The sequence below is a fragment of the Budorcas taxicolor genome, chromosome 11, assembly GCF_023091745.1.
Source record: "Budorcas taxicolor isolate Tak-1 chromosome 11, Takin1.1, whole genome shotgun sequence".
NCBI lineage: Eukaryota > Metazoa > Chordata > Mammalia > Artiodactyla > Bovidae > Budorcas > Budorcas taxicolor.
In genome coordinates, this window is record NC_068920.1 from 104,237,033 (window position 1) to 104,258,329 (window position 21,297).

Below are 21,297 nucleotides of genomic sequence, written 5' to 3' on the forward strand. Positions count from 1 at the left end.
CACCAAAGTTCTCAGCGTAATACAAACTTCAGTTTCTGACATTAACTAAATTTTCATGTGTCACAGAATAATCATGTACAAAAAATAAAACAGCAAACCAAGCCTAAATTCTTCCAGAGAGATGGGCACTGGACAACTAAGTTAAATTTTCCATATTCTGAGGCAAATAATTTATAAAGGAGTACTTCAGTATCACAAATAACCTTGTTTTTGAAATATTACTTTTCAGGGTCTATAGGATAGTTTAAAAATGAGAACATTGCTATTTTAAGTCTACTGTTTCATTTTAGCTTTCTGAAAGTTAAAGTCACTCAGTGGTTTCCAACTCCTTGCGACCCCACGGACTATACAGTCCGTAGAATTCTCTAGGCCAGAATACTGGAGTGGGTAGCCATTCCCTTCTCCAGGGGATCTTCCCAACCCAGAGATGGAACCCAGGTCACCTGCATTTCAGGCAGATTCTTTACCTTTCTAACCAGCTCTAATTCTTGCATGGTTTTCTGAAGCTGTTTCTTTTCCTTTTGAAGCTGTAACTGAAGTTCTTCTAGTTCATTTACGGAACTGGCATGCTCCTAAAATTAAAAATAGAAACACTGGGACCCCTAAGCCAACCAATGTTTAAAAAAAAAAAAGCATTCATAAAGGATTATAAAATAAATCTGACATTAATATAAAGTACAGAATTTGGAAATCTTTCCATATTTAAAAAACATACACCCAAAAATCGTACTGTGGATTCTCAACTTCACAGTTGGAATTAATTAACTTTAATTCCACATTAAGGAATTTATTTAACAAATGCTCCTCATTAGCAAGTCTTCTCTTCACTGAAGTACTGCAATAAAAACACCACTGTGTGAAATGAATTCACCCCACAGAACTGTTTTGACCTTTATTTTCTGTTCTTTCTGAAGTTTTTCAGCTTCCAGCTCTTTGTCTGCCATAGCCTTGGCTTTCTGGACTTCTAAAATCTGCACTTCCAATAAGCAGGCGTTAGACTGCAGTGTCTCGATACGGGCCAGGAAATCTTCATTATCTGAGGTTAATTTCTCACACTACAATGACAAATGATTCACTACTGTAAACACACAGAAAATACACACAGGAGAGGAAGAATAAAATGGAACATAATGAGAATACTGGCACAGTATAAAAAAATGAAGATGTCAGAATCGAGTCCACGAAAGGAAAATGCAAAAATCAAGAGTAAGTTTAAACCACAGTCACTGTCGATGTTAATTTGGAAAACATTTCAAGAGACCAGGAGCACTAACAGAGGAAAAGGCAAAAAATGAAAAAAACAAAAACAGAAAACCTCAGGGGAGCTGAGTTTACAGCTGTAAGTAAGACAGGATGGTTGCCAGTTTTCTGGTCATATTCTTCTCTCAACATTGGGAAAAAGAAAATAAAATTAAGTTTCTATGTATTAATTTTAATTTTTGTGCAAAAAATATTTGAACTGAAACACACTTATTACAATTTTCACATATGAAAGTGTCAGTCACTCAGTCATGTCTGACTCTTGGTGACCGTATGGACTGTAGCCTGTCAGGCTCCTCTGTCCATGGGATTCTCCAGGCAAGAATATTGGAGCATGCCATTCCCTTCTTAGGGGGACCTTCCCAACCCAGGGATTGAACCTGGGTCTCCTGCATTGCAGGTAGATTCTTTACCATCTGAGTCACCATGAATTTACTCAATTTAAAGTTACCTGAAAAGTCAAACTCCTTAATTGTCTTGTAAGGTCTTCTACTTGATGCTCAAAGTTATTGGCACGTTCTTTCTCTGCATCCAACTGCTCTGACTGCTTATCATATTCTGATAAAAGATTCTTCAACAAAAGACAAAAGGACTTATCTTCAGGATATTATCATACACTCAACTCCTCAGACTGTATGACTGGGCCATCTTAACACAAGCCGTAAGTGTTCATTCTGGAAGCCTGAAATACTTACCTAGACTCAACATTTGACAGACTACCCCGTGGCATCATACAATAAGATTAGCATAATCTAGATGCCTTTTAGTATGAGGTGGTCTCAAAGGCTCAAAGAGGATTTAAAACATATACAATGCAATATCTCCAAGTTATCTATCTAGTCATCAAAAATAAACTTCTGAAACATGAACAACATTTAAGCAGGCAGGAGAAAAAGTTTACCCTTGTCACCCGTTACCTCCACCTAGAGTCTTGCTGAGGACAGTCTTGGGCCTGGCCCAGATGAAGCAGAGGTGCTCAAGGAATATGAGAGGACACCACACACAGCCTCACACTCTGCAGCAGAACGTTCACGATTTTCCAAAGACCCTAAAACCACGTGATTTTTTCCTTTGATGTTCCTAGTCAGGCCTGCTCAGGAGAGAACCCCAGCACCGACCTCTGCGATCCACACCAGCCAGCGAGGACATCCTCCAATGTGCAGTGAAACTCAACTCTTCCCTGTAGCCTGTGTTTCCTCTCCCCTTTCTGATAAATCCTGTTTGCCCCTTGTTCCTGGTCAACTACTGACTGTTCTTCACAAAAATGCAGCCCTGTACAAAATAACTAACACATATCTCTGGCTTTCCCTGAAAGTGGCCTCAAGGAAGCACAGCTGGGCTGTCCTGCATGGACTGTGCCTTTAGAATTGTGTCCAACATGACTGTTTCTGACAACAGAGAGGAGCTGACTCTACCTGGGGTCTGATTCTAGGCTCTTTGTTCCACTGCTATCTGTTCATTCTTTCACCACCACCACTCCCAAATCCTGACTGTTGCAGCTCCACACTAAGTCTCGCAGTAGGGCAGGGCTAATCCTCCCATTCTGTTCTTCCCCAATACTGTGTTGACCCTTTGAGGTCTGACCTGTATTATCTTTCTTCTTTCTAAAGAACTCGTATTAAAAATTTTTTTTTTGGTGGGGGGTGGGGTGCTGCACTGGGTCTTCTCTGCTTTGCAGGGGCTTTTCTCTAGTTGTGGCATGGGGGCTACTCTTCCTTGTGATGCACAGGCTTTTCTTGTTGCAAAGCATTGGGCTCTATGGGCAACGGACTCCGGAGTTGTGGAGCACGACCTTAGTTGCTTCTCAACAAGTGGAATCTTCTTGGACCAGGGATTGAACTTGTGTTCCCTCCACTGGCAGGCAGATTCTTATCTACCACACCACCAAGGAAGTCCTAAAGAACTTCTTTTAACATTTATTGACAGGCATGTCTACTGGCAACAAATGCCCTCAATTTCTAAGAAACTCTATTGCTCCTTCATTTCTAGTGCAAAGCATTCTAGGTTGGTGGGTTTTTTTCTCTCAACACCTTAAGCAATGCATTTTACACTCTTCTCTTCTGTATGGCTCCCCGTAAGTTTGATGTAATCCTCTATAAGTGAAGTGAAGTGAAGTTGCTCAGTCGTGTCCGACTCTTTGTGACCTCATGGACTACAGCCTACCGGACTCCTCCGTCCATGGGATTTTCCAGGCAAGAATACTGGAGTGGGTTGCCATTTCCTTCTCCAGGGGAACTTCCCGACCTAGGAATCGAACCCGGGTCTCCCGCACTGTAGGCAGATGCTTTACCGTCTGAGCCACATAAGGTGTTTTTTTCTGTGGCTTCTTTCAGGACTTTCATCTTTGATTTTCTGTAATCTGAAAATGACATGCCATGGTGCACCTCTTCTGGTTGTGCTATATGTGGTGTTCTCTGAACTTCCTTCCCAGGTCTGTTAACTGGGTAATCAGTCTTCCCTGTGCCAAGTATTTCCGTGTTCCTTTCTCTCTCTTCTCCAATGGCATTCATATTGCACACATGCTATACATTTGTAGCTGCCCCACAGTTCTTGGATGTTCTACATTTTCCCCCACCTTGGTCCTTTAAAATATATATTTTAAAGAAGTAAATTGGTATGCTTGGTCTACCTTTACAGGAAAATAAATTAGATTATATGGTTCTCAAAATGTAAAGAAGCAAGCTCCTAATGACTCATAAAAGACAGATAAACCCATATATAAATTTCAAATAAGCATTTTTTTTTAAATGAATGAGATATCTTTATGTTAAGGATACTAATCCCTTGTCATATTTTCACTTGTTAGTTTTATCTAGTTCAGTCTCTTTCCCCTTGTAACTTCTTAAGTTTAGAAAAGTATTTTGCATCTAGAGATCACACGATCAAGTATTTTAAGGATTTTATTCTAATTTTTAAAAATCACTCATTTTTGACGAAACCTCAGAATTCATTTTGGAGAGGGGAACTAGATTTTCCTGAAGTAGTTTTCTGATTCCTCCTCTCCTGGTTTCTCTGTTTTCAGGTCTCACTGGCACAGCACAGCTCATTTACTTGCTGGAAGAAGAGATCTGGAACCAAATGCTTGAACCTAACCCCTGCTCCACTGGCTTCTTGCTCTGTGACCTGACTCCTTGCTGCTAAACCAGGAACGTTAATAACATGCTTATCACACACACACATCACGTGTGACAGGACATGTCAAGCACTGAGAAGACTGCCTGGCTTACAGTGCTTGTTGTTACACAGAAGTCACCCCACCCACCTTAACTTTCCTACACACTATTTCTTTGTCTGTCTGCTCTTACTGCCTTTGGGACTAAGGCCAGGCTGGCAGAAACTCCACCTACCTGGTTGACCACCGTCTTCCTAGTACTCAGGCTCAGCCTGGCTGTAGAAATACATGAATGCATAAAGAAACAAAATGGCAAATTCTTCTGTTTTATTTTTTCATCTTCCTATAATAGTGTCTCATGTTATTTAGGCTGATGAGCAGTAATACCTCCAAATAGTGTTTTCACATTTGTGTTAGACATGTCTGCTGCTGCTGCTGCTAAGTCACTTCAGTCATGTCCGACTCTGTGCAACCCCACAGATGGCAGGCCACCAGGCTCCCCTGTCCCAGGGATTCTCCAGGCAAGAACACACATGTCTAACTTTCACATTTCCTTGGCCAGAGGACTGTAATAATAGCCATCTTTGTTTATTACTGATTTTATTAGGAAATTCCAAACAGAAATGGTAGTCTTAAAAAACAATACCTTAAAGGCATATTTAAACCCTAGCTGGGGAAACAGTGGAAACAGTGTCAGACTTTATTTTGGGGGGGCTCCAAAATCACTGCAGATGGTGACTGCAGCCATGAAATTAAAAGACGCTTACTCCTTGGAAGGAAAGTTATGACCAACCTAGATAACATATTCAAAAGCAGAGGCATTACTTTGCCGTCTAAGGTCCGTCTAGTCAAGGCTATGGTTTTTCCTGTGGTCAGGTATGGATGTGAGAGTTGGACTCTGAAGAAGGCTGAGCGCCGAAGAATTGATGCGTTTCAACTGTGGTGTTGGAGAAGACTCTTGAGAGTCCCTTGGACTGCAAGGAGATCCAACCAGTCCATTCTGAAGGAGATCAGCCCTAGGATTTCTTTGGAAGGAATGATGCTAAAGCTGAAACGCCAGTACTTTGGCCACCTCATGCGAAGAGTTGACTCATTGGAAAAGACTCTGATGCTGGGAGGGATTGGGGGCAGGAGGAGAAGGGGACGACAGAGGATGAGATGGCTGGATGGCATCACTGACTCAATGGACGTGAGTCTGAGTGAACTCCGGGAGTTGGTGATGGACAGGGAGGCCTGGAGTGCTGCGATTCATGCAGTCGCAAAGAGTCGGACACGACTGAGCGACTGAACTGGAACTGGAAACCCTAGCCACTTAAAACCTTGACACTAGGATGACACATTACACACACACAGAAATAGTGCAAACCTTTACTAAAACATACAAGGTGACTATGTTATGGACAAGAGTTTTCATTATCAGAGAAATGCAAATCAAAATCACAATGAGGTACCATCTCACGCCAGTCAGAACGGCTGCTATCAAAAAGTCTACAAACAACAAATACTGGAGAGGGTGTGGAGAAAAGGGAAACCTCTTACACTGTTGGTGGGAATGCAAACTAGTACAGCCACTGTGGAGAACAGTGTGGAGATTCCTTAAAAAACTGGAAATAGAACTGCCTTATGACCCAGCAATCCCACTGCTGGGCATACACACCGAGGAAACCAGAACTGAAAGAGACACGTGTACCCCAGTGTTCATCGCAGCACTGTTTACAATAGCCAGGACATGGAAGCAACCTAGATGTCCATCAGCAGACGAATAGATAAGAAAGCTGTGGTATATATACACAATGGAATGTTACTCAGACATTGAAAAGAATGTATTTGAGTCAGTTCTAATAAGGTGGATGAAACTGGAGCCTATTATACAGAGTGAAGTTAAGTCAGAAAGAAAAATACCAATACAGTATACTAACGCATATATATGGAACTTAGAAACATGGCAACGATGACCCTGTATGTGAGACAGCGAAAGAGACACACAGATATAAAGAACAGGCTTTTTGACTCTGTGGGAGAAGGCAAGGGTGGGATGATTTGAGAGAATAGCATTGAAACATGTATATTATCATATGTGAAACAGATCACCAGTCCAGGTTCAATGCATGAGACAGGGTGCTTAGGGCTTGTGCACTGGGACAACCCTGAGGGATGGAATGACAGGGGATGCGGGAGGGGGTTCAGGATGGGGAACACGTGTACACCCATGGCTGATTCATGTTAATGTATGGCAAAAACCACTACAATATTGTAAAGTAATTAGCCTCCAATTAAAATAAATAAACAAAAAAAAAGTTCTATATTTCAAGTACATTTCTTAACTTACAAGTCACAAATGTAACTTGTTATTAATGTAACTATTTTTACCTTATAGTTTTCAGCTCCTTGAATGAGATCTCTCATGGAAGTAGACAACTGATCCCTTTCTGAGCGAACAGATTCAAGTTCCTCCTGGAGCGTCTGGGCCTATTTTAAATATATGATAGTTTTTTAATGCACAGAAAAACTTGATTTTCTAAAAGGTAAGGTTCACAAATCTTGGATTTTTAAGTCAACTTACTTCTTTCCTGCTAGAATCTAGTTCTTTCTTTGCTTTCACAGCAACTAGTTTTAACTTACTTATTTTCTCCTCTTTCTCTTTGGCTTCTTTTTCCAAGTATCCTAAAAACATAAAATGAAACAATTATACATAAACTCAAATGAAAACTAGGGGAAAATATTAGAATTACTCACATAGTCCTAGAAATGAAACTTTAATCTAGTACACAAAATATACAATTTGAAATTAAAATAAATAGCAAAGTATCTATTTTTAAGTAAAAGCTTAATTATGGATTTTCTAGGCAAGGCAAACAATGAACAGAATTCTCATTTTCTTCAGTCTTCCAGAACAGCCCATCTCCTCAGTGTCCATACATGGAGAGGCCATTCGGACCCCTGAACAGCAGAGGACCTCCTGGAAATGCAGGTATGCTGGGCTCCTTGGTGGTGACAGCCAATCAGGATGAAGCAGAGATGTCAGACGCTCTTCACTGTTCATGATCCACAGATGCCTCCGGTAGGTGGGTCTGATTTTTTCCAGCTGGACTTCGGTATGTCCAGTGTGACTCTCCCTGAATCTCTCTGGCCGTTTCCCTGACGTAAACTCCATGCTCCAGATCTTACTTCTCTTGTCTCTGATGAACTTCGGTAATGATCTGAACTTCTACACTTGCTGATTCATTGAGTTGTGCCTTTCTTCACCACTGCCTTCCTCGGCTGTGACAGGGGCACCGTCTGTGTGTGTAACACAGGCCAACTCTTCCACTTTTGTGTCTCACCCCACACCCCCTCACCTACTCGGGCCATCAGTGCACAATTCTCCCCTCTCTTGTGCAGCAAAACCCACTCTCTAATGGCTTCACCCCAACAGTTGACAGACATGCAACAAGAGAAATACCACCAAGAGCTTAAGGTCAGGAACAAAGGGTGGAAGCAGCCAAAGAGGGGAGGGGAGGGTCATGAGAAGACAGGTGAGACTTAATTCACACACACACACACACACACACACACACACACACACACACACACACACCCCACCCCCCACCCCTCTGGACTCTGTCCCATCTCTTCCTTCTGAACATGGTCTGTGTCTGTTCTCACATTTCTCTCCCCTATTTTCTCCCTGAATCCGTTCCAGTCATTCTCTTGCATACCATGGCAACTGTTATCAAGTTACCAATGACCTTGATGCGGCCTAGCTCAGGCTGGGCCCGAGTACTAAAGTGGCCTTTCTTCCCTCCTCAACACTTCCTCCGAATGCACTTCACTGGTCTTAGCTTCCAAGACATCTTATGCTCTGGGTATTTCTAACCCTCCAGTTCTTTCTTTTCACTCTTTTGCCATTTCTATCTTTCTGACTTTTACTCGACAGAGAACTGTTTCTGGTCCTTGTCTTTCTTCTACACTCACTTCCTTGGTGATCTCCACCTCAGGGCTTCTAATGCTAATGACGCAGAGAAGTGGCTTACCTGGTCAGCCCTCTACCAGTCACCCCAACCATTCCAACCATCCATCACAGAAGACTGTGGGTCACTCTAGATTGTTTCCACTACTCCCGCAACAACTGGGCAGTAAAATGAGGAATTACAGGTACTTCACACAACCCCATCTTGGTTACTCTGACGGATAAGCAGGAGTGATGAAGCCGGACTCCTCCACACATCACACCAGCCCTGCTGGGAGTGGCCTCTCCCACTCTAGAACCTCCCAGGAGGACCCCCGGATGTCAGCAGTGTGAACATACCAGCACCTGCCGTCTCCTCTTACTACAGTATCCTCCTTCTTGGGTTACATTACTCACTCTTTAAGACAAGGACAGCCTGTCCTGTGATGTTTCTCCCAACTCAACAAGCAGTTAATCACATCTTCCTGCACTGCCACCAGCAGAACCTGTCCACACCCCAAACTCTGGGAGGAACAGCCCTCTCTTGCAGTGTGTTCTTGAAGACAAAGACTGCATCTTAGCCACCTTCCTATCACCAGTGCCTAAGTAGCTGGCCTTTCAAGCCAAGTTTGCTAAATGAATGAAAAACCCCAAAACAATCATGGCACTTTTTATAAAAGGAATCACAACAGTCCTCTGGATGAAACAACAGAAAGTGAGAGTTCTGAAAGTGAAGGCGAGCAGAAGGCAGAGGCCATCAGAAGAAGAGTGATACTATGCTTTTAACACCTCATTAACTGGAGAGAGAACTTCCCATTCTGTTCTAACTCTAAGAATCTGTTCAATTAACCATAAAAACATACGCAAAACCATAGTTACCTATTTTTTCTTCAAACTCTTTTACCGAAGGTTGATCACTTTCTACAGAAGGTGATTTCTTGAAGGAATCCTAGATTTTATAGGAAAAACAAAGACAATCACTGCATTCCCCATGATGAACTGGCTGTTATGCTAAGCATGAAAAAAAATATATTATTGAAGAGAATTCATACAGAGAGCAATCACCTGAACAGACTTTCTCTTCCCTTTAGAGACCCAGTAATTCTGATCTCATCATGCACATAGCATTTACTACTAAAAACAATAGCAGCCAAACCCAAGATGACCCACCCAATGGATATCAAATACATGATGTAATAAGGAAGAGATTAAATGATGACCATAGTTTATCCTGCCACAATCTTGGGAGGAAAATCTGAAGTTTTGGCTAAAATGAAATATTGCTTTAGCGTATTTTCTTTTTGCTTAACTGTGCTTTAAGGTAATGTGTGTATCACACAAGGATAAAATTAAAAATTTTTCACATTTAGTTGTAGTTTTGCTGGTGACTACTTTTGACCAACATTTAACCCCCTGGCCACTTAATCTTCTGTAAAATCAAGATTCCAAAATAATCTAAAACCAACAGTAATCAGTATGATTAAGTGTGATATGAATATGTTTAATGTACTTTTCAAAAATTTGCATTTGAGCTTAAATGCTAAAAATTTGACTTCAAAGTGTAAAAATGGTAATCTTTATATTGTCTAGAGCTTGTGACTAGAACTAAGAATTTACTTAAATAAAATTCACATTAATATTACCTTTAATGATATTAACTCTGCTTTCACATCTTGCAATTCAGATTCTTTCTGTTCCAATAATGGCCTTAGGTTTTCAAGTTCTTTTATAAAATCTTTTTCTTTTTCGTGATGGTTTTCATTTTCTCTACACAGTTTTTGAGACATTTCTTCAACCTGAATTAGGAGATTCTGATTTTCAAACCTTGTTTGTTCACTGGCATTCTTCATCTCCAGAAGGTCAGACTGCAGGGCCTCCTTTTCCAAGAGGGCTTCTTCTAACTCTTTCCTTAGGACAACTTTCTCTTGCTCATAATCTCTTAGTAGAGACCTAAGTTCCTCACACTGAACCATATGCTCTTCTTGAAGGAGCTTAATCTCTTTTTCTAACTCTACTTTTCTCTCATCATACTGAAAAGCCAAGTTGTATTTTTCTTCATTTATTTTATCTAAGGATTCACCCATGGCTTGTAGGATATTTACAACATCCTGTTCTTCCCTTTCTTGTGAAACCTTTAACTCCATCTGTTCAAGAAAACCACACAACTGAGCTTTGACAAACGACTTCTGAACTTGCTCGTTTTCCAAAAGTTTATTCAAATTATCCCTTTCTCTGACAGCTAATTGAAGTTCCTCTTCTAATTCAGAGAGCTGCTTCTGAAGTGCAACATCTCCTTCCTTTTGAGACAGGAGGGCTTCCAGATCCCTGCTCAGCAGGTTCTTCTCTGAACTCAGTCTGCTATTTTCTTCATGAAGAGACCTCACTTCCAATGACATGGCTTCCTGGTCTTCGGAGAGAGTTTTCAACTGAGCTGTAAGCTTTTCCAGTTTTTGGTTCTTTTCATCCTTTTCTTTTAAAGTTTCTTCTAGTCCTGCTGTTAATTCATTCACCTTCTGTTCTAGTTCACTGTTGTACTGGGCAGTCTGATCCACTTTTTCCCTAAGTTCTACAGTCAACCTTTCTTCCCTTTCACATTTTTTGTGAAGATTATCCATCTCTTCATGAGAACTTTTCACCTTACTTATGAAATCATATTTTTCCTCAGTAAGAGAACTTATCTTTGCTTCAAATTCTTGTAACATGGTATCTCTCTGACTGAGACTAACTAGATACAGTTCATTCTTCTCTTGAAGATTCTTTATGGTATTTTCAAGTTCTGGTACACATTCCTGCTGTGACCGTAAGTTATCATTTTCTCTCTGGAGACAATTCACAGTTTCAAGAAGAGCATCTTTTTCATTAAACGCAGTTTGGAGCTTCTGCTGAAGTTCATTAATATTAAATGCTTGTTGTTGCTTCATTGATTCAAACTCTTGACTTATTTTTTCAGCAGATTCCCCCAGCTCTGTCTGTAAAATTTCCATAATCTCTCGTAAACCCTCGTAGTTTAACATTGCTTCTTGCTTTTCTTGTTGTAGTTTTTCACACTGTTCCTTAAGACCCTGTATTTCAAACATTAATGTTAACTTTTCTTTTTCTGAATCTGACAAAAATGTCTCATTTAGTTCTGTTATTTCTTTTTGATGCTGTTTCTTCAGACTCTGTACTTCCTTGTTATGTTGTTCGATGGTACAGCAAAACCGTTTATTTGCATCTTCTAGCTCAGATTTTAATTTCTCGATTATATATCCCTGTTCTTCTTTAGCTAGTAATAATTCATTAATTTTAAACTCTAAATCTTCCCGTTCATGAAAAAACTCATCCTTTATATGTTGGGCGTCAATTTCAAGTTTTAATTTTAGATTATTCATGTAAGTTAACTCGTCTTTTAAGATGCTATGTTGAGACTCCAGTTCTTTTAGGGCATCTTCTAAGTGTCTAACTTTTTCATTCACTGCTTGTTCTATAAGAGAATCTTCCTGTAAGAGCAAAGAGCACACCTGATTTTCTTGGTCTGCATCTGAGGCTTTCCCTTCATTTTCTAATTCACATTTATACTTCTCCTGAATGTTCATCTCACCTGCCTCACACTTCCTGACTAAGTTATCCTTTAGCTGGATCAAATAATTTACTTCTGCTTCGTGTTCTTTGGCAGATGTTTCAATTTGGCACATCAATTCTTTTACCTCTTCTTGGTGTGTAGATTTCAACTGTACAAGTTCTTCTTGCAAACTATTAATATCTTTTTGGTACTGCTGACAATTAGCCTCAATCACTCCTTGGAGGTGAGTAATTTCTTGCTCCTTTTTATTTGTGGCAATTTCTAACTGCTTTTGCAGACATAAAATTTGATCCTCAAAGACTAGCTTAATTTTCTGAATCTCTTCTTGCAGCTTTTTAACATTATCTTCAGAATCACTCTGAAATCTGAGCTGTTCTGAAAGCTCTAATTGTTTTTTTGCTGCTTCTTCCACTTCCTTTTGCCAATCAGCTTTATCATTACTGTATTTGGAATGTACTGTTGTTAATTCATTTCTCAAATTTTCTATTTCTTTTCCATAGCTTCTTTGTGATTGTTCCAACTCTTTCTGCACATCTTCCAACTTAGTTACAAAATCCTATAAACGTAAAAAGCACACAAAAATTATTTAAGACGAAACCTCTGCCTTAAGAAAAATAAGAGACACAGTCTCATAAGGAGGAAACAAGCAGCAGTGTACACAGAGAAATATGATCCTTAGATTCCAAAAATTCTGCTTAGAAGCTCTGACCACCTTAATAATAATGATGATATCCACCAGTAGTACTAATGTCTTACTCAAAGCAAGGAAATCTCTGAGTTTAATTTTGTTTTAAGTGGTAATAAATTACATAAGTTCTATTAAGTTACAGGCTTTAATGAACATCTCCTGAACAGAGTGATAAAAGTTTTGGGGAGAAAAGTAGCACAGACCCAATGGTAGGCAAGTATCTGAGAAGTGAGCAAGCAACAGTATGTACAGTATGTGAGACAATCAACATTTAAATTGGTAGTGTCTCATAAAACAGATATTTCATAAAATAGGTATCTTTCCCATTTTATTAAAAAATGATACTACAGCTAAAAAGATTAAACATTAAAATGAACAGGTAAATGTTAGCTGTATCTCTCCGTGTAGCTCAGTGATTTCAGTTATCCTTCTTTTAAAATATCAGTCTGTTTCCTTATCTGCAAATATTATAGTTAAAATAAGATGAGACGCTTTTTTTTCCCTTAGTATTTTTTTAGTCTTATTTATATTTATTTATCTTTGGCTGTGCTGGGTCTTCATTGCTACTCAGGCTTTCCTCTAACTGTGGTGAGCAGGGGCTTCTCACTGCAGCGCCTTCTCCTATTGCACAGCTTAGTCTCTAGGGCATGTGGTCTCAGTAGTTGTGGTGCACTGGCTTAGTTGCTCTGCGGCATGTGGGATCTTCCCGGGTCAGGGATTGAACTTGTGTCTCCTGCATTGGCAGGCAGATTCTTTACCACTGAGCCATCAGGGAAGACCAATGAGATGCTTTTTAAGATCCTGGTTCTAAAATTTACAACTATATTATATAAGTTAATAAAAATAAATAAATAAATAAAATCCTGCCTTACCTCAACCTCTTGCTTCATTTTAATATTTTCCTTCTTCAGAGAAACACAGTGTTGCTCAGTCTCTGCTTTTTCCAAAAGAACAGCATCCAGACGTTCTGTCAAGGCCTGTTTTGGAACAGGACAATTTGTTTGAGGTTAAAAACAATGGATTGACTTTACCCATAATTATCTCCTCACCTCTCCAAACCATGCTAAAGTAAGCATATTTAAAAGGCTATACACAAGAACCAAGAGAAAAGGAGAAAAGACATGCAGATATGAGAAATTTCAATACAACTTTGAAAAACTGACAGTGGAGGAGGTAGAGGAAGTGAATTAGAAAGAAGCAGCAAGCTAGAACCTGAGGGCTCACACGGAGAAACATACAAGCAGCTGGCAAACACTCACTAGAAAACCAAACGCTCAGGAATGGAGGCAGCAGATACTGCTGAGGCGGGTACAGGAAGTACGTTCTAGTTGGGACTGACAGTCATGATCAGGAGTACTTGGAACAATGGGCAAGCAAACCCCCAGTGTCCCTCCCACCCCCAGAAAAGGTACATACACTGAAGAGATGAAATAAGAGAGGAACTCAATGAAGTGGAAACCAAACAAGCTAAGAGTCAGTTTCTTGAAAACAAAGCTAACAAAGCAGACCTCTTATGAGACTGATCAAGAAAAGACGGAAGTCACAAACATAGTGAACAGAAAGAGAACCTATCCATATATAAACTACAGATTAAATAGTTAAGAAGAATATTATGATCAATTATTAACCTGCCAATACTGAAAAGTAAAATGGTACAGATAAAAATTCCTAGAAAAATGTAACGCTCACACACACACACACACACACACACACAAATCAATACTGTAACTACTTAAAAATTAAACTAGAGGTTGAAAATGGTCTACCAAAGACACAGGAGGAAAAGAGAGCTTTGCAGGTGAGTTCTATCAAGTTTTTAAACAACAGATTATCCCAATTACATATGAGTTTCTTCAGAGAAAATAAAAAGCAAGAAGAATTCTCAAGTTATTCTCACAACTGGCATAACTTGATAACAATATCCAATGACTTTACAATACAAGATAACCATGGACCCATTTCACTGTGAATTTAGTCAATTGTAAACCTTAAAACCTAGATAAAATCCTAAACAACAGTAATCAACTATCACCCTAGAACTGCCTCTGAATTTCTGAATGTGAAACAAAGAAAAACAAAAATATAAAAACAAAGCAGATGTAGAAAAAATTAAGAGTTCTATACAAGTTATAAACACTACTTATAAACATGAGAGTAGAATACAGCCACTTTTCAATACAAGATGATAACAATCTTCCTCCTATGCCTCTGTTCTTAGGAACCTGGAGAAGAACATGGTCTACAGAACGAGAAGATTAACCAGAAAAGTAAATGACATTCCACCCAGCAAGTGGGGTGGAGGTGCAGGGCTGAAGCAGAAAGCAGGACAGATATTCACTGGATCATGGCACAAGGCTGGCTCCAGGAAAACCACAGCAGACCTAGAGACAACCAGACCAAATGAGCACAGGACACAAGGCTTGAGGAGGCAGGTCTCCAGGAAAAAGTATATAAACGATTATTTGATCTGTTTAACCATTTGGAAAGTAGGCATCATTGTGAAAGATAGCTAAGTTTTCATCAGTTATAACAGGAAGTTAATAGCTAAATGTCTCACCAAGGAATAAATCAAAGAATAGCAGGATAAATATATTATTTAGAAACATAATTTCCATCAACTATTTAGTATTATAGTTATTAGTTGTTAGCACTATTTCTAAATGTGCATACATTATTTTTGTTAAAACAATTTTAGTTTTAAAACTAGTTTTTTTCACACTACATGGTATTGCAATGTAAACTTTTTGATAAATTATCAGGGGAAGCCTGAAAACAATAATTTTAGGAGATATACAGAGGGCATTATCTGAAAACAGCTATAAATATCCTTAGAGATCAGAGGCACAAAATGGACAGTCATTCCCAGGAAATGCAAATTCCAGCAACAAGAAAACAAGAGGGATATGTACAAGAAACTTCACATCCTAATTTGTAATCTTTCCCTTCCTGTGCATTTGGAAGCAGCATATAAGCTCACTGTAATACCACACACCTCTCAGTTTGACATGGAAAATATGGATTTTTTTTAAAAAAGTCAAATATGTCAGGTTCACAATACAACTTCAGATGTATTTCAATGTACTAAAAGATGACTATCACAAATTTAATAATTGAAACTTGTAAAAATGTTAAAGTGTTAATTACTCAGTTGTGTCTGTCTCTTTGTGACCCCATGGACTGTAGCCTGTCAGGCTCCTCTGTTCATAGAATTCTCCAGGCAACAGTACTGGAGTGAGTTGCCATTTGTTTCTCCAGGGGATCTTCCTAACCCAGGGACTGAACCCAGGCATCCTGTATCTCTGGCACTGGCAGGTGGGTTCTTTATCACTAGTACCACCTGGGAAGCCCCCAGAAAGCCATACATTTTTATGAAGAACAGAAAACTTCGCATTCAAAGTCATGTTTTTCCAGTGTACTTTCTCCCAATGAAGGAATAAAACTGCAATCTGTGATTTTTCTAAAACAGAAAACTCAAAGCAGCTGATTAACTGATGCTCAAGCTCCTCCAATCACTCTCCAGTGGAATCTTCTCATTAGGAATGGAAATCAAAAGATTTCATTCTCATTTAATTTTCAGTTCAGTCGCTCAGTCGTGTCTGACTCTTTACAACCTCATGGACTGCTGCACGCCAGGCTTCCCTGTCCATCACCAGCTCCCAGAGCTTACTCAAACTCATGTCCATTGAGTCAGTGATGCCATCCAATTATCTCATCTGCTGCTGTCCCCTCCTCCTCCTGCCTTCAGTCGTTCCAAGCATCAGGGTCTAAGGAGTCAGTTCTTTGAATCAGATGGCCAGAGTACTGGAACTTCAGCATCAGTCCTTCCAATGAATATTCAGGACTAATTTCCTTTAGGATTGACTGGTTGGATCTTGCAGTCCAAGGGACTCTCAAGAGTTTTCTCCACCACCACAGTTCAAAAACATCAGTTCTTCAGCACTCAGTTTTCTTTATGGCCCAACTCTCACACCCTTACATGACTACTGGAAAAACCGAGCTTTGACTAAATAGACCTTTGTTAGCAAAGTGATGTCTTTGCTTTTTAATATGCCGTCTACGTTGATCATAGCTTTTCTTCCAAGGAGCAAATGTGTTTTAATTTCATGGCTGCAGTCACCATCTGTAGTGATTTTGGAGCCCAAGAAAATAAAGTCTATCACTGTTTCCCCATCTATTTGCCATGAAGTGATGGGATGGGATACCATGATCTTAGTTTTCTGAATGTTGAGCTTTAAGCCAACTTTTTCACTGTCCTCTTTCACTTTCATCAAGAGGCTTTTCAGTTCCTCTTCGCTTTCTGCCATAAGGGTGGTGTCATCTGCATATCGATATTATTGATATTTCACCAGGCAATCTTGATTTAATTTTACCAAACTATTACTTTCTGAGACTTGAGTGGTCAGGGTATTAAATTAATAAACTGAAAGGTAAACTTAGCTAACTTAAGATAAATTTTTACCCTCATTTTTAAGAGTAGTTTTGACAGAACAGGAGAATACATCAACAAGGAGGAAACAAGGGACACATATTTAATATTTAAATATTCTGCAATGTAAGTGTATGGAAAATATTTTAAGGGCTAAGAGTTCACTGACACAATGGCATCTGCAATGTTCTTTTCAGATACAAAAACGTGCTTTTTAGTGTGTGGGTGAGCATGTATGTATATATGCATACATATATGTATACAATATCTCCTACAAATAAACTACGGTAATAACAAAATCACTGAGTACCTATGGGACAGATCCAGCTCTCTGTACTGTGTGTACTGACTCTAGGAAAGCAGGTCTTATTATTCGTTATTCTCTCTAGTCTCCAGTGGAAGAGTCACAGAGACGTTAGGAAACATAGCCGTGGTCACATAGCCTGCTTGTGGCAGAGCAGGGTCTCAAGAGCGGAATCAGGCAGTCTGGCTCTAGAGTCAGGTTCTTTAATTAATTACTGTGCTTAGTCACTCAGTCTTGTCCGACTCTTTGCAACCCTATGGACTGTAGCCTGCCAGGTACTTCTGTCCATGGGGATTCTCCAGGCAAGAATATGGGAGTGGGTTGCCATGCCCTCCTCCAGGGGATCTTCCCAACCTAGGGATCAAATCCAGGTCTCGGGTATTGCAAGAGGATTCTTTACCATCTGAGCCACCAGGAAAGCCCTAATTAATTACTAGGTTGGCCACAAAGTTTGTTCGGGCTTTTCTTTAAGGTGTTATGAAAAACTGGAATGAATTTTGTGGCCAACCTTGGCTATTACTAATCAGGAAAATATGTAATGATCAAATAAAATCATTATGATTCAGAAATGCTTAAACCAATCTGTACATTACAAATCCAAATGTTATTTGTGCACACCATTCAGAATTCATATACTGTTTTGACTAAATAAAGAACAAAATGGCAGTATAAGGTGTACACAGGGATTTAAAGACTCCTTGAAATAACTTCCTGGGAGACCCTCGATTGTCCACTGCTCCCAAGCTGGGAGAATAAGACAATATATAATCAAAGACTAGACAGACAGCAAGACTCAAATTACAAACATGGAAAAGCAAGAAAAAAAATTACTGCAGAGCTTTCAGAAGCAAAGAAACTTTAAAGACGGCCAGGCCAAGTGGGGGAAGGAAAAGCATTTAAATAGCGTTAAGGGCACGTGAGGGCTTCCCTAGTGACTCAGTGGTAAAGAAACCTGCTGCCAATGCAGAGGCCTCAGGTTTGATCCCTGATCCAGAAAGGTCCCACATGCTTTGGAGCAACTATACCCCTAGGCCACAACCAATGATCCATGAGTCCATGTGCTGCAACTACTGAAGTCCACACACTACAGAATCCATGCTCTGCAACAAGAGAAGCCCCTGCAACGAGAACTGTGTACGTAACAACAAAGAGTAGATCCAGTTCACAGCTAGAGAAAGCCTGAACAGCAACAAAGACCCAGCACAGTCAAAAATGAACAGATAGATTTTAAAAGTTATTTTTAAAATAAGGGCCTGTGAGTAAGAATAAGCAACTCAGGTTTTTAAACAGGAAGTAACAAGATAAAAAGAGTATTCTGTGATCTGTCAAGAGTATGTAGAACTAAGAAGAGAGAGCAAGTCTAGTTACAGGGTCATCAAGGTAGGTGTGCTTCACAAGGATGACATGAAGTGCTTCACAAAGAGCCCTGGAAATGGAGAGACTCCTCAAAGTCCTGCTCGGGGCTGGGTTCCTCACGGGCAAGGGAAGAGCAGGACTGAGACCGAGGCAGCAAGCATTAAGGACAGAGTGAGTGGGATGCAGAGGACAGAAAGCGACACTAGGTCAGAACAGAAAGGGCAGAAGCGCTCATCCACCTCTCTCCACACACTCAACCAGAGAGATGGAGCATGTAACCTTGGGTGGGAGCAGCTGACAGCCCTCAGGAAATCTGAATTATCATCGGGCATCTCATCTAAGAAAAACAAAAATCAAAGTGACACTCACAATGTGTCCTTACCTTAATGATGTCAGCTCCTCCAGCAACCAGCTTTGACCTCAATTCTTCAACTTCCTTCTCCAACTCTAAACAATTATGAAAAAATTAAAAAAAGATACTAGTTCAGGAATGAAAAAGGAATTACTGGCTAAAGTGAGAAGTACATTCTTTAAAAAAAAAAAAACCCACTATAAATTGTAATACTTTTTTAAGAAACAGCACATATTTTTGAGAAAGCATTAAGTTCACCTAGCATTTCATTTCCCTTTTTATCATGGAAAACTACAAATTAAAAAAACTAGAGAGAATAGTATGATTAACCTCTACGCTCCATCATCTTGGTTTAATACTGACTAAATGAGCAATATTATTTTATCCCAACCTGTCTTTACTTCCTCTTTTCCCTCTTATGCATCTTGACATTTCTGAAGCAAATCTCAGACATTATTTCAGCTGTAAATAACTTCTTTCTGTATAACCTTAGAGCAACAACTAATCTCATATTAAACGTACACATTAATCTATTTCGTCAATTCATGTCCAGATCTGGTGCCTACACATTTCCAAATAAATTACTCTCTTTATCATAAGTGGATCCAACCTTTGAAAACTTTGGCTTTCAGACTGGGCAGTAACTGAAAAGAGCTCACCCACACATATTACAACAGGAAACTAACACCTAATCTTTGTGGAATATAAAGAAATAGAAACTGAATAGGGAATCAAGCAACTTCAGTAAATATGGTTCAGAAATCCAGGAAAAGAAGTCTTTTATTGCTTTATTTAAGGCCTTTTTAAAAACTTGTTTGGGCTCAGAACCTCACATCTCTAACATATCAACTGCCAACTTTAGGAAAAAATGCCTTACTCAGAAGAATATACAATCCACGGGAGGTTAAAAAAAATGTGCTTAACTTTAACACACTATTTCTTAAAATCCTCCTCCCTGACCTTTTTTATTAACTCAAAGATAACTGCCATTTAGGCTTATGGGATAATAAAAAATATCAAAGCAAGTGGTTAGAATATTAAGTAAGATTCCACTACTCTAATATTATTGGATTCATTGATAAAACAAGCCAGTGTACTATTAAAAAACTAGTATTTGCAACCATGACTAAACAAGATTGTGGTCAAGATGAGTATTTTCAACCTGATACCTGTACATCTCAATTTTGTTTTCTGTATTAGCATCATCTGCTTCTTGGCAAACTTGATAAGATCTTCCTTGGGCAAGGCTTCCAGCTGGAAGATGCAGAGACATTACCAACTTAGTATAATTCATGTTTCTACTATACCACAAAAAAGAAACATAAAGTCTGCCTAAATATTAAAAAAAAAAAAATCCTACTGAATATTTACATCAACCAAATACCATATTTTTTAATATTCACTTCAGTTCAGCCCATCAGTCATGTCTGACTCTTTGCAACCCCATGGACTGCAGCACACCAGGCCTCCCTGTCCATCACCAACTCCCAGAATTTACTCAGACTCATGTCCATTTAGTTAGTGATGCCATTCAACCATCTCATCCTCTGTCGTCCCCTTCTCCTGCTTTCAATCTTTCCTAGCATTAGGGTCTTTCCTAATGAGTCAGTTCTTTGGTTCAGCTTCAGCATCAGTCCTATCAATGAATATTCAGGACTGATTTCCTTTAGGATGGACTGGCTGGATCTCCTGTCCAAGGGACTCTCAAAAGTCTTCTCCATAATAACAGTTCAAAAGCATCAATTCTTCGGCACTCAACTTTTACAGTCCAACTCTCACATCCATACATGACTACTGGAAAAACCATAGCTTTGACTAGATAGACCTTTGTTTTTTAATATCAGCAAATGCAAGTTTAACTAAGTGATTATTAGTTAAACAACTACAATGAAATGTAAAAAAACCGCACACACCCTCTTGCTACAGAATATTCTTGTTACAGGTTAAGACATTTTCTTTGATTTAATTTCTTTAACTGCAAAATCAAGGAACTGGGACTAACTCTACTTAAAGTTCCTTAGTTGTGTGAAACTTTAGTCCTATTCAAGGCTGAAAGACGCCTCTGGCCACAGGAAAACACTTTAAGCCCTAATTACAGCAACAAGATGAATCAGGGCGCATTTAGGATTTAAATGAAAAATGAGGGAAAGTTACTTAGCGTCTATGGGCTCAGTATTCTAATGGGTAAAGCTGGGATCACAGGAGTATTTAACTCCGGGTCACCGTGAAGCTTCCGGGAACACACAGTTTGGACGACTGTCTGAAACTCAGCCGTAGCAGGAAACCTCGGCAGCAAGTCCCCATCTCTG

At 39.5% G+C, this 21,297-nt stretch overlaps 1 protein-coding gene across 1 annotated transcript in view; it reads right to left on the bottom strand.

The window, feature by feature from the left end:
• The window catches only part of GCC2 (GRIP and coiled-coil domain containing 2), a 33,437-nt gene extending 13,228 nt beyond the window's left edge, over positions 1–20,209 (bottom strand). The window contains exons 1-10 of the mRNA XM_052648939.1: positions 20,158–20,209; positions 19,019–19,083; positions 13,423–13,527; positions 9,944–12,418; positions 9,180–9,249; positions 6,936–7,036; positions 6,743–6,841; positions 1,712–1,831; positions 891–1,055; positions 468–572 (exon numbers count right to left, since the gene is read on the bottom strand). Of these exons, the coding sequence (XP_052504899.1) occupies positions 468–572; positions 891–1,055; positions 1,712–1,831; positions 6,743–6,841; positions 6,936–7,036; positions 9,180–9,249; positions 9,944–12,418; positions 13,423–13,527; positions 19,019–19,083; positions 20,158–20,194 (3,342 nt within the window). The 5' untranslated portion in view covers positions 20,195–20,209. The remainder of the gene's footprint in view (positions 1–467; positions 573–890; positions 1,056–1,711; positions 1,832–6,742; positions 6,842–6,935; positions 7,037–9,179; positions 9,250–9,943; positions 12,419–13,422; positions 13,528–19,018; positions 19,084–20,157) is intronic.
• Between the last annotated feature and the right edge of the window lie 1,088 nt (positions 20,210–21,297).